At 50.7% G+C, this 18505-nt stretch overlaps 1 protein-coding gene across 1 annotated transcript in view; it reads left to right on the top strand.

Annotated features, from left to right (window-relative positions):
* The window catches only part of LOC144151862 (midasin), a 142035-nt gene that overhangs the window by 76003 nt on the left and 47527 nt on the right, over nt 1–18505 (top strand). The window contains exons 41-50 of the mRNA XM_077683018.1: nt 260–402; nt 1173–1429; nt 5481–5612; nt 11942–12105; nt 13561–13736; nt 14285–14427; nt 15334–15513; nt 16174–16401; nt 17162–17221; nt 17315–17527. Coding sequence (XP_077539144.1) covers nt 260–402; nt 1173–1429; nt 5481–5612; nt 11942–12105; nt 13561–13736; nt 14285–14427; nt 15334–15513; nt 16174–16401; nt 17162–17221; nt 17315–17527 — 1696 coding nt within the window. The remainder of the gene's footprint in view (nt 1–259; nt 403–1172; nt 1430–5480; nt 5613–11941; nt 12106–13560; nt 13737–14284; nt 14428–15333; nt 15514–16173; nt 16402–17161; nt 17222–17314; nt 17528–18505) is intronic.

Raw genomic sequence — 18505 nt, 5'->3', positions numbered from 1 at the left:
CGGCGCACGGGAACCGGCGAGTAGACAAGCACGTGAGATCGTGCCGTGCGAAGGTCGAGCTGGCCAACACTGGGTGCTCCATACAAAGTGCAGGCTCACATGCGCTCGGTCTTTTTTTCTTGGCATTTTTTTTTTTCTGGTAATGCTAGACGGCAAGAAACTAAAAGCTTAAAAGGCGCTGCGGTTAAAGCATGCGCACACATACGTGCACACGCGTGTATGCGTCAACCCCGGTCGACTGACTCGTACCTCATCCCAGGATGGCTCGTGGTGCCTGGGAGAGCCTGTGTGGACGCGAGGATACCACCGGCAGGCCTGCCGTGCCCCCCGACGAAGCGGTGCATCTGCTGGCACAGCTGGGCGTGGGCATGCTGGACTTGCTGCAGGGACGCCTCGAGCAAGGTTGGTTGCTGCCCTATCCTCCAACTCGCTGGAGCCTGAGCGAGAATGTGTCTTGCCTCGGCTGTTCTTGGGCCTGGGGGAAAGTGACAATTTCTCGCCTGTCTTCGTCAACTTTTGGTAATTCTACTGAAGCTACTGTCAGGTTAAAAATGTTACGTTTTGAAATGGGACTGAAGAAATGGGCTTTTTAGTGGTATATATTTTCAGCATGAGTTTCAGGTTTGAACACGATGCTTTACTTTGTAATAGCAACATGCTTGTGAAATTTTGGGTGGAACCTGCGAGGATACACCTGTGTGTCTTAAAAACAAATTGAAGTTTGCCAAATGTTTGTAGACACCAGAAAAGTATTGCAATAACGGCAGCTTTAGCTGCCGGCAATGTTTATGAGCTACAGACAGTTGGCAGCGTCCCATTAGGCTGTAAGTGGAATAACCTCCTTTCCAAAGGAACCTGCCCAGATGTAGTAGGCACAAAATAAATGAGATACTTTACAGGGCCAATGTCAGTAAGATACTTGCTGGTGCTTTCTTGCTAGATGGTTCCAGTAGGGCTATATCTGGTGGACTCCAAGGTTTGAACCAACTGTGCATGTGTGCCACAGCGCTTCGTCAGATCTCGTGCTCCATGGCAATCGATTACAGGTTGTAGCCTGATTAGCTTCTTCCAGAGTTTGTGTCAGTGTGGTTGAGTACACCCCTGCATTATTACTGTAAGTGCACAAGTGGCCAGCACTTTTTCCCTGGTATTCCTTTTTTTCCCCTCCCCAGGACAAAGCACCCTGGCCAAGCTGGAACCTGCCTTTGCACCAAAAGAAAATGACGACAACCTTGAGGGCAACACACGGGGAAAAGCGGGCAACGCCCTGGCGCCCGTTTCTGCACTGCGATACTTGCTGGAATTGGCTGACGAGAGCTGCACCCTGGAGGCATGCGTGGGCGGCCGCGAGCGAGATGCCGAGCTCCCACCAGCGTCCCTCCGGCACCCGCTGCATGAAGTGGCCGTGGAATTGGCTGCCCATTCTCAGGTGCTCACCTAGAAGCGCTGGCACTTGGTTGTGCAAGAGAAGGAACCGATTTGCCGCTCTTTCAACCTCTCTAGGAGTAGCACTTCTGGCGACAGAATCCAGAAATCCACAGTAGGCATGTAGGGGAAAGGTACATTAATGTAGCTTACATGCTCCTTGTGGTTAACTTTAATGGTTGCTCACAGCAGTGGCCACCAAATCCACCAAACACGGAGAAAATTTGTATCGGTTGTACCGATATCAAACTCGCAAAAAAACACCTATTACTTCGATATAGGGGATAATTCGATAAAGCAAGCTAAGGAATTAGATTCCGTAAAAGCACATTCCATTTATAAAAACACTTTATTGATGACGCTGCCTTACTTTCATACGAGATAGACCTGTATCTTCTGCTTGAACAACCTCGCTGCCCGAGAGAGTACACACCTCTCCACATTGTCTAACGGGTCGGAGCAGCTGAGGCTGCAACCATTCATATTTGCAAAAAAGCGCCGGACTAGTGTGAGTGCACCAGTCACTTCAGAGATTGCGGGCCAAAGATCACCGTTGCTTTCCTCGTTGCGCCTGTTTTTACTTGTGCTCGGTACGATGTCAGCAATGTAGTCTTCCAAACTCTCCCGTGGTCGTGACCCCATCATCCACTCTCGCAAACTCGCCGACCGTTGATCCGGCAATAGCGTCTGGAAATTCTGACAGTTCGCTCCATATTTCGGCAACACCGGTGGTGGCTTCGTTGCAGTCCTCATTATTTTCAATCATCACTGGCACGCACAAGTTGGCAGATCTGAAGCAAGTTTGGGCGGCTTCTTTAGTAACATCTACCCAGAACCTCGACAGAGTGTTCTCGGGAATCTTGTTCATCTGGAAATGTCTGACTTCTCACGAAGTTTAACTCGATTTACAATTGCCAGCTTCACAGCGAAAGGCAAATTGGGCCCCTTCGCGCTAGCTACAGCCACTAAATAAGCCTTTATTTAGTGACACTAGCGCTAGCCACCACAGCTACACTTCCGAAAAAGCCCACAAAGCGCAAACGATGCAAACAAAACAAACAAAAAAAAGCATGGTGGGGGGGCCGGGTCATTTTTTGCAAAGAGGGTGTCGACGGCTCGTTCTACACACCGTGATGCCGCAGTCACGATAGGGAGAGCAAGGCGAGGGAGGGGAAAGAGCCGCCTGCTGCCCGTAAGCGGCTGGGCTAGACCACTTTGAGGGGCGTGCCGGCGGAACTTCTCCTCCACCGCATGGGAAAGCCAACTTGGGGGGACACTTCTGCGGCATTTGTAGTTCGACATATCAGTTGTCACTGGTATTTTGTTCGACATAAGCATAGCGTTTGCTATATATTCTCCTTGTAAATGTACTTTGGCCAGAAATAGTTCGATATAAAGGGTAATACGATGTAAATGGGTTCGATATAGTCGGGTTCGACTGTATTCACTGGTTTTGCGGACATGGCAGCAACCATGTGTGTTCTCCTCCGTACCAGTGCCTGCGTGTCCCTGTTGCTAAGGCAACGTCGTATGCTTGGTCACTTGCCGATAGATGTTTCTAGTCTTCCAGCTAATAGTGCACACACTACTACGCTACCGTTGTATCTCAATTGGTGCATGTGGGAATGCTCACAGTTTTTTTTTGGAAGCATTATTGGGCTTTTGTATAAGACGACCCGGCCGTGGGAAAGCTGCGGGCGCATGTGTGTCGATATCCGTGTTTGCAGGCAACTGCGCTGCAGCATAGGCATTTTGTGCGTCGTGCCGCTTTATTGAGCGATTGTGTGGGTGACCATGGCTTCATTCTCCAGTGCTGATGCGGAGCTCTCAAGGGCAAGTAGAGCATCACCTTACAATGCCACTGCGATTATTCGTATCTGTTAACGCCATGGCCAAGAATTAGGTAATAACAGCACAAACGACGAACGTTTTCTTTCTTTTTTCTTTTTTCCCCGCACACTTTTCCAAGATGTGGACGCATGCGCAGGCTTGGCGGGCACTGTCGGGGCAGTTTCCTGTGCTGCCTGCTAAACTTTTATGTGAATACCATCTATACGCAAATTGAATCTAACTGAACCAGCAAAATCTGATTGTTTCTTGCTAAATACGATGTAATTCACAACTGGAGCAAGACAGGGCACTTTGAAACTGCTTAAATTGGTTTGTGATGACAAGTGAAATGTCGCCAAGTAACCATGGATTTAATGTAAAGTGCCCAATGTCAGCCAGTGGAAATCTCTTTTACGCAGCTTTATTAAAGGCACCAGGCTAAGGTAATGCAGGCTGCACAGAATGGCACATGGGTGAGATGAGGTGGGCGCTCCTGCATACCAGAAGGCAAAGAAGATGGCAGCATTTGCAAGGCGCCGAGAAAAATTGGGGGGCTACCGACTCTGTGATGAAAATAGGAGTGCAGTTGAGCCCACCTCTAACACTTTGCTTTACGAACGAATGTTGCATTGCCTGCAGATGCCCGGCTATGGCAGGCTGGAACAACCAGGCAAGGCATTCGCAGTCGCCACTTTGGTCAGCTTTTCGCACACACGAAGCGTCACCTGTACTGCACGGAATCGCACCATGTTCTCCTTTGCAACTGCGCCGATAGCAGTCAGTAAAAGAAAACAACGTGGGTCGGGAAAAATGCTAACAAAATCTGGCGTGTTGTTTCAGGGCAGCAGGAAAACATAAAATCAGCTATCATCTGATGCAGTGCGGGCTTCCCTCTCTTTTCTAGTATGGCTGTGGGAAGGCGTTGTTTTGTGCGTACATTCGTGTTGGATGTTGAACTCGTGTAAAAACCACAAACGCCATTTCCCGTGGTGCATAGCTGAAGATAGCAAGCCATTGTGCTGTGAGTTGTCTCTACTGTTACATTATGTCGATAAGGAACTGCCTTTCGCTTTGCCAGCGAATAAGGTAGGGTGTACAAGTAAACAGACGTTCTGATCACATACCGTACTTACCCGATTCTAACGCGCACCTTTTTTCCGTAACAGTAGGCCGAAAAATCGCTTGCGCGTTAGAATCGGGTACGAAACCGAAACTGCCGAAACAGCTGAAATTTCGTTCCACCCATCGCCATCGCCATCTCAAGATGGCGCCAAAGCTTTTAGCAACAATTTTTCGGATCTAGGCGCCTAGGCTTTTCTTTCGGCGTTCACACAAATCGCCAAGTTATTCCGATTGCGTGCTTGATAACAGCAATGGCAGCAGCGGCAACCAAGGTGCGCCGCTTCCGCCGCTTACGAGCGGCTCCCACGCGTTCACAACGAGCGGTCGGCTGAAGCGTATGCCCCTGGAGAAGCTCGCGGGATGGGCATGCGAGGCGTGGGCCACGATCCCATTGAACATGGTTGAACGTTCGTTCAGAAGTGTGGCATCGCGAACGCGCTTGACGGCACCGAGGACGAGATGTTGCGGTCAGCGGAAGGCTCGTCGCTCTCGGAGAGCGACGAGGAGTGAGATGATTGAGATTACTTACGGGAATAAATCGCCCGTTTCTCTCGCATTCGTTTTTCTTGCTCACAAAGTTCCTTGGGCGTTACAAACGCAGGTGCAAGTTTTTTCAGTTTTTTGCCTGGAAAATTGGGTGCGCGTTAGAATCGGGGGCGCCTTAGAATCGGGTAATTACGGTAGCTCTGTGGTATCAGCTGTGCTTGTGCTGCTATCGTGTCCCCTCTACCAAACATTAAGAAATGACTGGCACTCACCATCAAAACGAAGAAAAATAAATTTGAAGCCGTATCCGCAATTGGAAAAATCATGCAGCATTGGCTGATGCAAAAAAGGGCTTGAAATAATTATCTTTTGCGTGTGTGAGTTTTTTGCACTTCGGTGATGGTAAACAAAGAACTGTTGAGAGGCTGATTGTACATGTAGCTTTGGTTTGCGCAAATTTTTGGTTATGGCGCGCTACGATGCTTACAGCACAATTTTTCGCAGCTCCAGCAGCATACGTAATAAGCAGTGTATTAAGATTGCACTTGTTACAGACTGTGGATACAAGGAATCTATTGGGCGTAGCCTAATGATCAAGTCGGTTATGCCCCGTGCAGGGTGAGCTGGCTGCCTGGTGGGTGGAGCACCTGTGTGGCCTGTGGGATGTGCCACGGGTCCTGGAGGCTGCACTGGCACGCAGCGTGCCACCCAAGCCGGAGCAAGAACAAAGCAAGCCAGGATGTCTGCAGGCAAGCATGGTGGCCACTCGTGCGCTCTAGGGCCATACTTGCCCCAAGTGGACACCATTTCTGTTCTGACACATATGCATATAAATGCACACGGGAATTGCTGTCACAATTAGAGGTTGATGTGCAGGTGGGTAAGAATAGGGGGGGAAATGTCGCCACAGAGAGGGATGGAAATCAGCGTGCCTACGTTGCGCATGATATGCAGTTCGAGCATGGGCTTGGGAGTGAATGGAGAGGCAGTTTGTAAGCAATGATAAATCAAAGCTGCTCGTTGTGGGTGGGTAAGTTGAGCGTCTGGAGGGGAAGCAGCAGCTGTCCTTGTGCCCCCGCACGGGGCACCTTGAGTAATCTTGGTGACGGTACTGGCGATACCGCGGACCCCGAGCCCCCAACATAAACTGTAACCTACCGTGGTGATGTGTTTAAAGGTGAAGGGTAGAAGCCTCAAACGGTGGCCGTCGGAGCCCAGGTCAAGCTCCGGCGGATGGGCTCCCTGTCTGTTTACCAGGCAGGGAGCTCCGGGACCTCTCAGGCTATCAGGGTAAGGTTTGAGAAGAAAGTACCCCCGTCCCCTGCTTCTTTTACATGCCATATGGTAAATCGTAAATCCCCCCCCAAACATGATCGGCCCCTGAAAAGGGGCCGCACCGAAGGTTCATTTCCGCCACTCCCAACCCACAGTCTTCCAAAGCCCGATAACTACCCCCGTTTTTTGGTGTTGGAATCCAGTGACCAAGAAAAGCCTCTTGCATCACAGTCCGTGTTCCTAATATCGAGATTTCTGGAGGGCATCATTGGTGACAAATATAAGGCCAAAAAACAAAGAACTGGAAAAAATCCTGGTTGAAGTACACAACCAACAGCATGCAAAGATCCTCCTTGAACAAACTCACATAGCCAATCTTGAAATCAGGGTGACACCCCACCGGAGCCTGAACAGTACTCAAGGTGTCATCTCTGAAGTAGACCTGATGAATGAGACAGATGCTGACCTGCTGGAGGGCCTGAGAAATCAGGGCGGGACAGCTGTGAGGCGCATAACTATGAGGAGGGATGACAAAGTAGTTTCGACCAAGCACATTATCCTTACTTTTGACCGGTCCACACTCCCAGAGTACGTCAATGCAGGTTTTGTACATTGTAATGTCCGGCCCTACATTCCAAACCCGCGCCGCTGCTTTAAGTGCCAGCGGTTCGGGCACGGAACCAACTCCTGCCGTGGTCGTCTGACCTGCGCAAAATGCGCTCAGCATGATCATCCATCTGATAATTGTCCATCGTCAACCCTCACCTGCGCCAACTGCCAGGGACCCCATGCCGCCTACTCTCGAACGTGCGAGAAGTTTAAGCAGGAGAAGGCGATTATTAATATGAAGGTAACTGAGAACATCACCTTCCCAGAGGCGCGAAAGAGGTTCGCCTCTTTCCCCCTGGGGAGGTACGCCGACGCGGCTCGCCGGGGGGCGGAGCGGCGTCTGGTTTCGGCGGGGACCCAGTACCGCGAGTCGGACTTGGTCCCGCCCCCGCCCCCCCCAGGGTTGCCCCAGGCAGCCCAACCAGCCTCTGCACCGCTCGCTCACCCAGCAGCGGCTGTGGTGGCAACAACATCTGTTGGGGATGCCGCTGCATCCACTGCTTCCTCTCCACCGGCCCAAAGCACATGCAAGGGCACGGAGATGGAGACGGAGGCAGTCGCAGCGACCCCCTCCGCCGCCTCACTGCCTTTGCCGTCTGTTGTGCTCCCCACGCCTTCGGCACTGGCAGCGCAGGCAAAGAACACCCGAAAGGGTACCACGCCAAGGGGGCCCAGTCCGCTGGGCACCCCCTTGCCTTCAGATGACGACATGGACGTCGAGCCCTTCCGGCTTTCATCGCAGCGGAAGGAACGGGCTGCGACGTCCAGGTCAGTAGAGAAGGTCAGAAAACCCCTCCCAAGAGTCCAAGCCCCGAAAGACCCTACATAAACAGTCACACTCCAGTAGCTCTGAACACATAATAATAGGAAGAGAAAACATAGTTCAATGGAACTGCAGAGGCCTTCTGAATAATCTTGACGACGTTTATGAGATTCTGCATGCCAATCAGCCAAGTATAATGTGTGTCCAGGAAACACATCTGAATTCCAAACACACAAATTTCTTGAATAGTTACATGGTATACAGGAAAGACAAGGATGGCTGCACACACTCTTCTGGCGGTGTTGCCATAATCACCCACAAATCCTTAGCATGCCATCCTGTCACCTTGAACACTGTCCTCGAGGCTGTAGCCGTCCGCACAATAATATTTAATAGATTGATAACGGTATGCTCCATATACATTCCTCCTGATGTTGCACTTACGAGCACCGACTTCGAGGCGCTGGTTGACCAGCTGCCCGAACCATACATACTTACAGGCGACTTCAATGCACACAATTCTCTTTGGGGCTCATCTCGCACGGATGCCCGAGGTCGCCTGATAGAGAAGTTTTTAACATCCTCTGGAGCATGCCTTTTCAACAAGAAACAGCCTACATACCATAACATAGGACACAATACATACTCAAATCTTGACTTGGCTATTGGTTCGGCAATTCTCTTTCCATGTCTTGAGTGGGGAGTGGGCACTGACCCATATGGCAGTGACCACTTCCCCACTTCACTAACATATACAGGTAACGGCCCAAGCAGTTCTTCTTCCCATAATAGGTTCAATGAAGCACGAGCTAACTGGAGCACATTTACAGAGACATCGAAACTACACCACACATCCATAGGACACCTACACGTTGAAGAAGCCACCCAACTCCTCACGGCGCACATCCTCGACGCCGCCGAAAAGTCCATTCCCCACGCCTCTGGTGCCCCGCGTAACCAGCGGAGGCCGTGGTGGAATGAGGACTGCAGGCGGGCGCGAGAGGCCCAGAACAAGGCGTGGGGTATCCTTCGTCGGTACCCCACGTCGGGTAACCTCATTTTGTTCAAACGGGCCAAGGCGTTAGGAAAACGTGTGCGCTGTGAGGCGAAACGAGAGAGTTGGCACACCTTCTTGACATCCATTAATTCATACACAGACACACACAAAGTCTGGACACGTATACGCAAGCTCAAAGGACAACAGACACACAGCCTGCCCCTGGTTAGCACAACAGGGGACACACTTGAAGACCAGGCTAACACGCTTGCACAACACTTCGAACACGTGTCCAGTTCAGCACACTACACGAACACTTTCATGAAACACAAAACATCTGCAGAAAAAAAGCCCTTACACGACAAAGACAGATCAAAAACTTCTTACAACTCTGAATTCACTCTCTATGAGTTGAGGGCTGCCCTGAGCTCGTGCAAACCTTCAGCTCCAGGCGCAGATAAGATTACATACACCATGATACAGCACCTACACCCAGACACTCTTGAAACACTCTTACACCTATACAATAAAATATGGCTTTCGGGGCACATTCCACGCTCTTGGAGGGAGGCCATAGTAGTGGCTTTCCTAAAGGAAGGGAAGGACCCTTCCTCTCCCGCCAGTTATCGTCCCATTGCCCTGACAAGCTGCCTGTGTAAGCTCTTCGAGAAGATGATAAACAGGAGACTTGTGTACTTCTTAGAGTACAATGGCCTTCTCGAGAGCTGCCAGGCAGGCTTCAGGGCGGGGCGATCTACCAACGATCAACTCGTTGCATTAGAGTCTTATATCAAAGATGCTTTCCTCCACAAGCAGTACTGTATGACAGTCTTCTTTGATCTTGAAAAGGCGTACGATACTGCTTGGCGGTACGGCATCCTTAGCGACTTGAAGTCCTTTGGCATGTCGGGTAACATGATAAACACGCTTTCCAGTTACATGTCCGAAAGGACGTTTCGCGTGCGACTTGGAACTGCACTCTCTAGGGTGCATGTGCAGGAAAATGGAGTGCCACAAGGTGGAGTTTTAAGTTGCACCCTTTTTATTGTGAAAATGAATTCCCTGAGGAAGGCATTGCCACCGTCGATTTCCTGCTCAATTTATGTAGACGACGTACAATTATCCTTTAAGTCTTGTAACCTGTCTGTCTGCGAGCGCCAAGTCCAGCTTGGTGTTAACAAGCTAGCTGGTTGGGCAGACAGCAACGGTTTTAAATTTAATCCAGGGAAGTGCACTTGTGTCTTGTTTTCCAAGAGGCGTGGCATCCGGCCGGATCCAGACATTCAACTCCACAGTGTCTCGATTCCTGTCAAAAAGGAACACAAGTTTTTAGGTATAATCTTTTACGAAAAGCTCACATTCATCCCACACATAAAACAACTAAAACATAAATGCTTAAAAACAATGAATATCCTGAAGGTTCTCTCGCACATCTCTTTTGGTGCTGACAAACAGCTTCTGTTGCGTGTTTTTACCAGCTTGATAGGCTCACGATTGGACTATGGCAGCGTTGTCTATGGGTCAGCCACTAAAACATCCCTCAGAATGCTGGACCCTGTGCTTCATCTAGGGCTCCGCTTGTCCTGTGGTGCCTTTCGGACTAGTCCAGTCGAAAGCCTGTATGTAGAGTGCAACAAATGGAACCTACAATGTCAGCGAGCATACGCAGACCTTCTTTATGCATTTAAAATTTCATCCATGCCTCACCATCCTTTTAAATCAGTTTTTCATGATACCTCCATGACTGAACTCCTTTTAAATCGACCATCTTTCTCTGCGCCCTTCTCTTACAGAGTTAGAGAGGAAGCGTCAGAGCTTGCTGTCTCCTTTTTAGATACCATCCAAAGTTCTGTAACAGATCTCATAGCACCATGGCATCTCCGCCCTGTCTCATGCGACACATCATTCACACATGTAGATAAAAACCGAGCTCCCACATGTGCAATTCTGCAGCATTTCTTGTATTTGCAGCAGAAGTATGAGTGCTCTGAATTTTATACGGATGCCTCTAAGACTTCCACCTCTGTGTCCTGCGCGGCGCATGGGCCCGGCCTTAATGTCACCAAAACTCTGAATAGTCATACTAGTATATTTACGGCAGAGGCTTACGGTGTACTTCTTGTTGTCAATCATATACTTCAAAGTCACATCCCACAATCCATTATATATACAGACTCCCTCAGTGTCGTGCGGGCGTTGTCGTCAACAAAGTCTTCGAAAAATCACGTTGTAAATCTAATAGTCAAGGGTATTATGTCGGTGTATGTACGCAAGTTTGAACTGGTTCTTTGCTGGGTCCCTGGCCACAGTGGTATAGCCGGGAACGAAGCAGCGGACCGAATGGCTGCTGCTGCTACACTCTCGAATACAGTAGACATAACCACATTACCCTACACCGACGTGAAACCACACATCAGACAACAACTTCGCAAAACATGGCAAACGCACTGGAGTGAACAAACAGACAACAAGTTACACGTAATAAAACCACACTTGGGACCATACACCACCGACACACGTAATAGATACACTGAAGTCGCCTTGGCTAGATTACGGATAGGGCACACTCATGCAACGCACTCGCACCTTCTCACGGGGTCTCCAAGACCTCTGTGCAGCAGGTGCGGAGAGGCCCTATCCGTGATCCACATCCTCATACAATGTAAGGCACTCGACATTACACGACGAAAACCCTTCCCACAACTACACACACGACATATTCCACCACACCCGTCATACTTCTTAGGAGATGAAGCCATGTTCTCTGTTCAGCGAACCTTAAGGTTCCTATCTGAAGTTCATTTCTTACAACTCATCTCTTATCACCCATAGTTTTACCCCTGGTCCTATACACCAGCCACCTTATTTAATTTTTAACCACTCTTGTTCTTCACCCTGGCCCTTTACACCAGCCGTGCTCATTGTTTTTAACTGATTTTATTTCGTGTTCTCTCCTATCAAATCACTTTGTGTTTGGCGCTCTTTGCCCATGTCGGCCTTGCGCCAATAAAATCAATCCATCATCATCATCAGCTGTCCTTGTGCAGAGAGCTTGAGCGGCTTGGCAGAGAAGCACGAAGCGGCAAAGGAATGCGGAGCAGTGGAAATGCACACACGGTCACTGTGAGTCTGCAAATTTCACTTCGAATGGGCAGCAGCCAGCATCTTCAACATCACATACACAGACACTGATCGATTGCATGTGTAATCTGCTGGTTTAAAACCGTGCGCATGTTTTACTTGGGTGCAGACGTTTCACCGCTGGTTTGGCACTGTCATGTCCTCAGCTGAGCCCATTGCTTGTTATTTGTTCACTGGGAGAGAAGAAGGAGTAATCAGCCTGCAGAGGATCTGGGGCACAAATCATGGAACGCGCGATGCCTTGGCAGTGTTTCCTCGAATGCCACAATGCTTCCTCCCTGCGCATCCTGCAGGGCCACGAGGTGTACCTGAGCCCCGTGGTGACCGCGGCCTGCTGCCGCATAGTGGAGGCGGCCAGCCGGTCCCAGCTGCAGCTGGGCGCCCGCACGGACAAGCGCGCCCAGCTGCAGATGCTCCGGGCTGTGCTCAGCCAGGCAACGGGACCCAGGCCCTTCTGGTACGTCGATGCATGAGAGTGGCATCAGGGCCTCTTCCAAGCTTTTCTTTCATCCATGGCACTAGCCCACCAGCTATGCGCCACACGGCCCCCGTACCGTCCAGTGCTAGCCTGCCAGCCCTGTTCCTCGTGCGTGAGCTCACCTGGGGATGCCAATGCAGCCAGGCAAATTGAGAGGGAAAAGGGCGAGAGTGTGAGGCTCCGAAGGGAAAGCAGAACGAACGATAGTACGAGGCGGCGATGGAAGAAAAGGCGAGAAAGAAAGGAACGAAGTGACAGCACAACTTTGAAAGACACTGGTAAGCAGAGATCTGGGGTGGTATTCGCGTAACTGTCCCTTTTGAAAACGTCCCTTTTGCGTCCCTTTCATCGTGACGTACTTCCGGTTAAGCAGTGGGCTTTGGCAGTAGGTTTGCCGCACTTGCGTTACGTCACTTCCGGTTGTTTGCTTTTAGCCAATCAGGGCTCGCCAAAAGGGACACTTCTGAAAGGGACGCAAAAGGGACAAAACTCGAGAATACCGCCCCAGGTGTGAAGAGCAGTAAAGGCTGGAGATACGGAGGTTGAAACAACCAACAGGGGGAGAGAGTGAATGGAAGAAACTTGGATTGAGCAGTCGAGGAAATCGGGAGTTTGGTCTTCGCCTTGGAACATTGCATATGTGTTTTCATGTTCGTCGGCTTGATGGGAGCTTTAAATGGCGGTCTGCCGGCTACGTCGTGGTTGGCCTGTCAGCATTCTGCTGCCGCATGGAGCTGTCAAAGGTTAAGCTCCCGCCTGCCAGTACCACCTGCCTGCGTGCTTGCGTCTGTTCAGCAAGTGGTTGGGCCCACCATGGACTGTTTACCTTTGCACATCCAGCAGTGTCAAACGGGGCTCTAAAAAATGAAGGTCGGGATGGGGAGGCGTGAAAGATGGGGAAGATACTGGTTTATCCCCACCAGCGTCTGCCACATGAAATGGACTGCAGGCACCCGATCGTCATATAAAAGGAGTTTTTAATGCACTGTTTCTATGGGGCGTTTACCGAGACCACGGTGATCCATTGTAAGAAATAGGGTCATCGTAAATCTGGGGGCCGTGTAACTCGCGTTCCACTGTACTACAACAGAACCGTACATGCCTGGCAGAAGACGAAAATATTACACACAGAAAAAGGCAGCTGGCATGGGTGTTGAACATAAATACTTTCAACCGTCAACTTCAGTCTAACATCAAGTAAAGGCACAACACAACAGGGTTGTGTTGTGCCTGTTTGAGTGGACGGTGGACGATGTAGTAAGCAAGTAGGAAGGCAGAAATATGCACGATTAAAAAATTCAGCATGTACACATCATCTCCTGCAGCACATTTGCACGATGCCATGAAGAGAGAGAGAATTGTTTGTGGTGCTGGAGGTAGCTTTGACATTGGCGCACATTGTGGAAGCAGGCCCCCACTGTCATTGTCTCCCAGGCTCAGTCAGTGCAGTGTCCTGAGCCAGTGGTTCTCTGCCCTGGCCTCTGCGCTGCCCGGCTTCCCGGCAGCAGGTGCCGGGGACAACTGGTGGGACTGCCTCGAGCTTCCCCAGGAGCTGAGGCTGCTGGTCAAGGCTGCCGCCCTGCACCTGCAACAGCTGGACGCCGGAAACGGTAGGGGTGGCTATTTGCAGGGGGTCGGGATTCGGGGTGTGAGGGTGTGAGCAGCAGGGTGTGAGCAGCGTTTTTTCCAATGGAGGCAGAAGGGGGAAATGCCCTTGTTTTGATATGTGAGTACGAGTTAAAAAGGTCCCCAGGAGGTCAGAATTAATCTGGAGCATTCCACTGCAGTGCTTCTCATAGCCCAGGTAGCGCTTTGGTATGTAGAATGCTCCAAATCTGTTCTTCTAGAGAGGGGGGGGGTGAAAAGCTTAGCTACCACACACAAGCTGCCCGGTGCATAAAGGCGGACATGGCTGTAGCTTGTCCCTTCTCCGTTGTCCCTCCGCCGTTGTCTTCCCCGTTCACCTAAGTCGACATAGCGTCAACATGACAAGCTTGATGAAGCATGAGGGGCGCATTGAGGGGAACTGGGATTTACAGGCAGCTTTGTGAGCAGGGGGACGAGAGCGACACGGAACGTGTCCCAGTTGTTGGTGTTTTACCCTGCCGCATTTGGCTAGGTCCCAAGTTTGACGCTGCTATTTGTGGATGTCTTCCAGACTCGTGTGACCGAGACTGGCTGTGGTCCCTGGGAATGGCCTCGGCTCGTGTGGGCCTGTGTGCCCTGCAGCTGCTGGTTCCGTGGGACCCGGTTGACCCCATCTACAAGGCAGCTCTCAAGTTGGGCCATGCAAGGCACGAGGTGAGGGGGGCCAAAGTTGGGGCCTTGTTTCTTGTTAGCTTTTCTTCTCTTTAGGCTAGGTAGGCCAGGTAGTCGTTCTTGTGTCAATAACGCTTACTAATTCATGTTTTGTTTGTAATTAAAGCCAGGGGATGGATATTTGTGTCAGTTGTGATACCTGCTCTCTGTGAAGTTGCTCTAATGAAAAGTGCCTACATTAAAACCACTGGGATCAAGAAGCCCATGGCATGCTCCCAAATATAGGTTGTATTCAGTGGCGTGGCATGCATGTGGGCAACCGTGTGTGTGTGCTGTCACTGGTTACGTTGGGCCCCGCGAGATGGTGGTACTTGTCCTTTCTAAGCACACGACGTGTGTTTGATGTTCCACTGTCCCCCACCAAACGCAAATACCTCAACGCCAATGTTAGTGCAATTAATAACATATCTGTTGACACTACCGTTGAGAATCGGGTTGAAACGGGGCAGACGACGCACTTTTTTTTCTGCAAGGCGCAGGTGCAATGGCACAAGCTGCGCGTTGACTTTGCTGAAGAGCTATGGACATGGCCATTTCTAGTGTTGCCAAGCGAAGAAATGGAAAGCTGAACTTTTCATTGAATACCATCTATACGGTTCAAATGGATTTTGACTGGTAGCCATACCCTGGCATTTGCTGGTGTGCCTGGAGCATGCTAACAATGTTGAAGCTGAGATAGACCAACAACTGGTTGAGCTGAGCAGTTTGCCCACTAGACGCAATACTTACCTTGTGGTGTTTCCCATGATGACTAGCAACTGTCACTGCTAGCATCTCTTGAGAAGCTTGGTGGGAATTTGTCTCGCTCGTGCCTATGGGGGCGCTGCGAGTGCAAAAGTCATCCGTCACAGCAGCCTGTGTGTGACTGTGACTGTGTGTGTGTGGCAGCTGTCGTGCCTGGAGGCCGAGGAGCGCCTGCGCAGCTGGGACCACGTGGCGCGCACGGGGCAGGAGCGCGCGGTGGAGTCGCACCCCGCCCTGGCGCTGGAGCGGAAGCGGCAGCGCCAGCTCGAGGCCCAGGTGGAGCAGCTGGCCTCCAGGAAGGCCCACAGGGCGCCGGACTCGCAGGCAAGGACAACAAGGACCTCGCAATGCGTACTTCAAGTGCACGAAAGAAAGAGCGCTTGTCTGCACCTGCCCATGTGTTGTCCGTCTACTTTAAAGATCCATTTTGTAGGTTGCATACTTGCACTACAGTTTCCTATATTCGTTGGAACAGGTGCTATAGGCCATGCTTGGTATTTGGGCAGCCGCTGAGCACACAGTGTGTGTGGCTTCATAAAAACTCTTAGCATGAAAGTGAAAGCAGCTCTGCTCTGTGTATGTTTTTGTTGTTGCATGTGTTGTGTAATAAGCTTGGAACCTTTTCACTGTGCTAAGCATTGTACACAAAGGTGATGACTGGTACGTACCCACATGGCTGGAGAAGGTGCCACTCTCCCCTTGGTGCCCCTGCCAGAGACACTGCTGGTGTTAGTCAGGGACTCACTGCCAACGACATTCTGAGCCCATCCTCAGTGGCTGAAAGTTCTGCAAAAGGGTCGTTGTTGAACCCTTGCTTCCACGTCCGCTTCTCTTTGCTTTTATTAGTAACGGTGGAGTAAAACTTGCTGCATGTTGAAGCGTGTGCTCTGCCACCGTGATTTTACTGTGCCCATGGGAGGAGCGGGTGCTGGTGGCAGCTGACCTACCGCGTGTGCTGGCCTGCTTCCTCCTTCCCCTGCGCAGTACGAGGGGATTGCGCAGCAGATGCGCCACTGCGTCTCCACCCTGGCGAGTGCCGAGCGAGTGGAAGCGGTGCTCGGGGGCCTCCAGGCTGCCTGGGTGGACGGCCAGGGTCCCAGTGCCGACGTGTGGCCCTGGCTGGACGCCCTGCGGGCACTGTGCGACCGGCTGCGCCTGGAGCACGCCTCCTTTAGGGACCTCTGCTACCCCTTCCTCTCGGGCCTCGCGCAGGTACACAAGTAACGAGGCACACGAAGCTGGTGTCTTTGTTTTTATCTACGAACAAAGTGCTGCTCCGCACTCTGTGAGTGAGTGAATTGTAATGTAACCCTTTGTGATTAGACTGATACACCTCCGCGACACGTCTTTTATCGTAGCTGATTCATGCCCGTTGCATTTTACGCATTTGACACCAAGATGTGCAAAATGCCACTGAACGCTGATGCATTTGGGGATGATCTGTGAGGACGTACATCTGTAACCGAAAGCAGTGTGCTGGATTTTCACCGATTGGGTTAGCTTTGCCTGCCTCCAGTTTTCCGATCTAATCATTGGGGGCTCCAAGACCAGTGATTTAAAAGCCATAACTGGGGATGTGCGGATAACACGATGTTTGATTTCACTTTGAATCAAATAGCACACTTTCGGAAAGTGCAGATATTTTTTAGGTATTTGAGAGGCCGAAGACTCAAATGGGCACTTCTTTCAATGAATAAGGATACAAAATGAGAAATTCCCCTTTTAAAAAAACGTGCAAAATATGTTTTTTGTATCAGGTCACAACTAGGTGGGTACAAACGTCAGTGGTGCAAGTGTTTTTTAGGCATAAAATGCATGCGTCATTAGTACCACGAAAAAGAGTGGCAAGCAGGGGGTTCCAAGTGTGGACGATACCACCATGCCATCAGGGCGTGCCTGTAAGGCTAATTTTTCGTGCCTTGCATCCCTGTATGATGCTTGCCGGGATGCTGATCCTCTTTTCCTCTTTCAGCTGATGCACGGTGTCCGAACGCTTGCCGTGCTGGCCTCGTCCAAGAGCCAGGCCTCGGCTGTGAGTGTGGATCTGTCCTCTTGTCCTCCTGCTTGCGCAGCAGTGACCGTTTAGTGAGCGGGCCCCCTCACCTGTTCCCTCGCTACCTGCCAGGCTGGTCCCGGGCGCAGCTGGCAGCTGCTGGAGCAGTCGCTGGCCTTCCCGAACCCCCTGGCGCCCCAGCGGCTGGCCTCGCTGCTGTCCAGCCCCGAGCTGCTGTCCAGCCTGGCCGACAAGGGCCACCGGTTCCTGCTGCTGCGCTCCGCCCTGCAGGAGCTGGTGGTCGGCAGGGGCCTCGACCACGCCAGGGCAGTGGACTGGATCAAGGCGAGTGCTGCTGCTGCTGCTCCTCGCCTGTGCGGCCAGCTCGTGCTGGCCAACAAGGCACCATGCGTTTAATGGGGAAGCTGCGCCGACTTGGGGAAGCTGCCATCTTGCAAATATATATATATATATATATATATATATATATACACAGAAAGAAATGCCGGCAGTCTACAACGCCAAAGAAGGCATAGGGGAAGGTTAGACTATTTTTTTACCGTTAGTGACGTTACATTATTATTAATTTTTATTAATTACGTGAGAAAGAAAGAAAGCGTCAGATACAGTTGTAGTAAATATAAATACCCCAGAAAGTGAAGTGGAACACAGTCGCCCAGATAGCCGAATTGGTAAGGCATTCGAGATCTAATCGAAAGGCGTGGGTTCGGTCCCCACTCTGGGCGCGTGTTTTTCTTTCTTTCTTTCTCACGTAATTAATAAAAATTAATAATAATGTAACGTCACTAACGGTAAAAAAATAGTCTAACCTTCCCCTATGCCTTCTTTGGCGTTGTAGACTGCCGGCATTTCTTTCTGTATTTCCTAACGAGCCCCTCATTTCCAAACCCTATATATATATATATATATATATATATATACAGTCTACGCCCGTTACAACGGACCCTCTGAATCCGGAAAAAAACGTCCGCTGTAGCCGAAGTATGCAGTATCCGACGGGGGCGTGGGGGGGGCGATGAGCTCTACAGTGTACAGTGAGTACTTTGACCGATATTGCATGCATAGTATATACACTGTGTTCTTTCTACACGCATGCAGCACCTCTGCACAGTGTTCGCGCGAGGGCAAAGAATCGCGTAAACACCGTTTCCAAAACTTAGCACCGGCACTTCGAAAAAGGCCTAGCGCATGTGGTCAAGCGTGTAAAGACGCAAGATAAGCTGAGCAAATAACGCAAGAATATAACTAGGCGCAATTATAAACCAGCTATAAAACATCAGTCGTGCCCATCAGCATTAGCTA

Source organism: Haemaphysalis longicornis, unplaced genomic scaffold, assembly GCF_048455015.1.
Source record: "Haemaphysalis longicornis isolate Haplotype H1 unplaced genomic scaffold, Haemaphysalis longicornis Haplotype H1 scaffold_9, whole genome shotgun sequence".
Taxonomy (NCBI): domain Eukaryota; kingdom Metazoa; phylum Arthropoda; class Arachnida; order Ixodida; family Ixodidae; genus Haemaphysalis; species Haemaphysalis longicornis.
The sequence above is the reverse complement of the archived record's forward strand: the minus strand, read 5'-3'. Positions and strand labels throughout refer to the sequence as shown.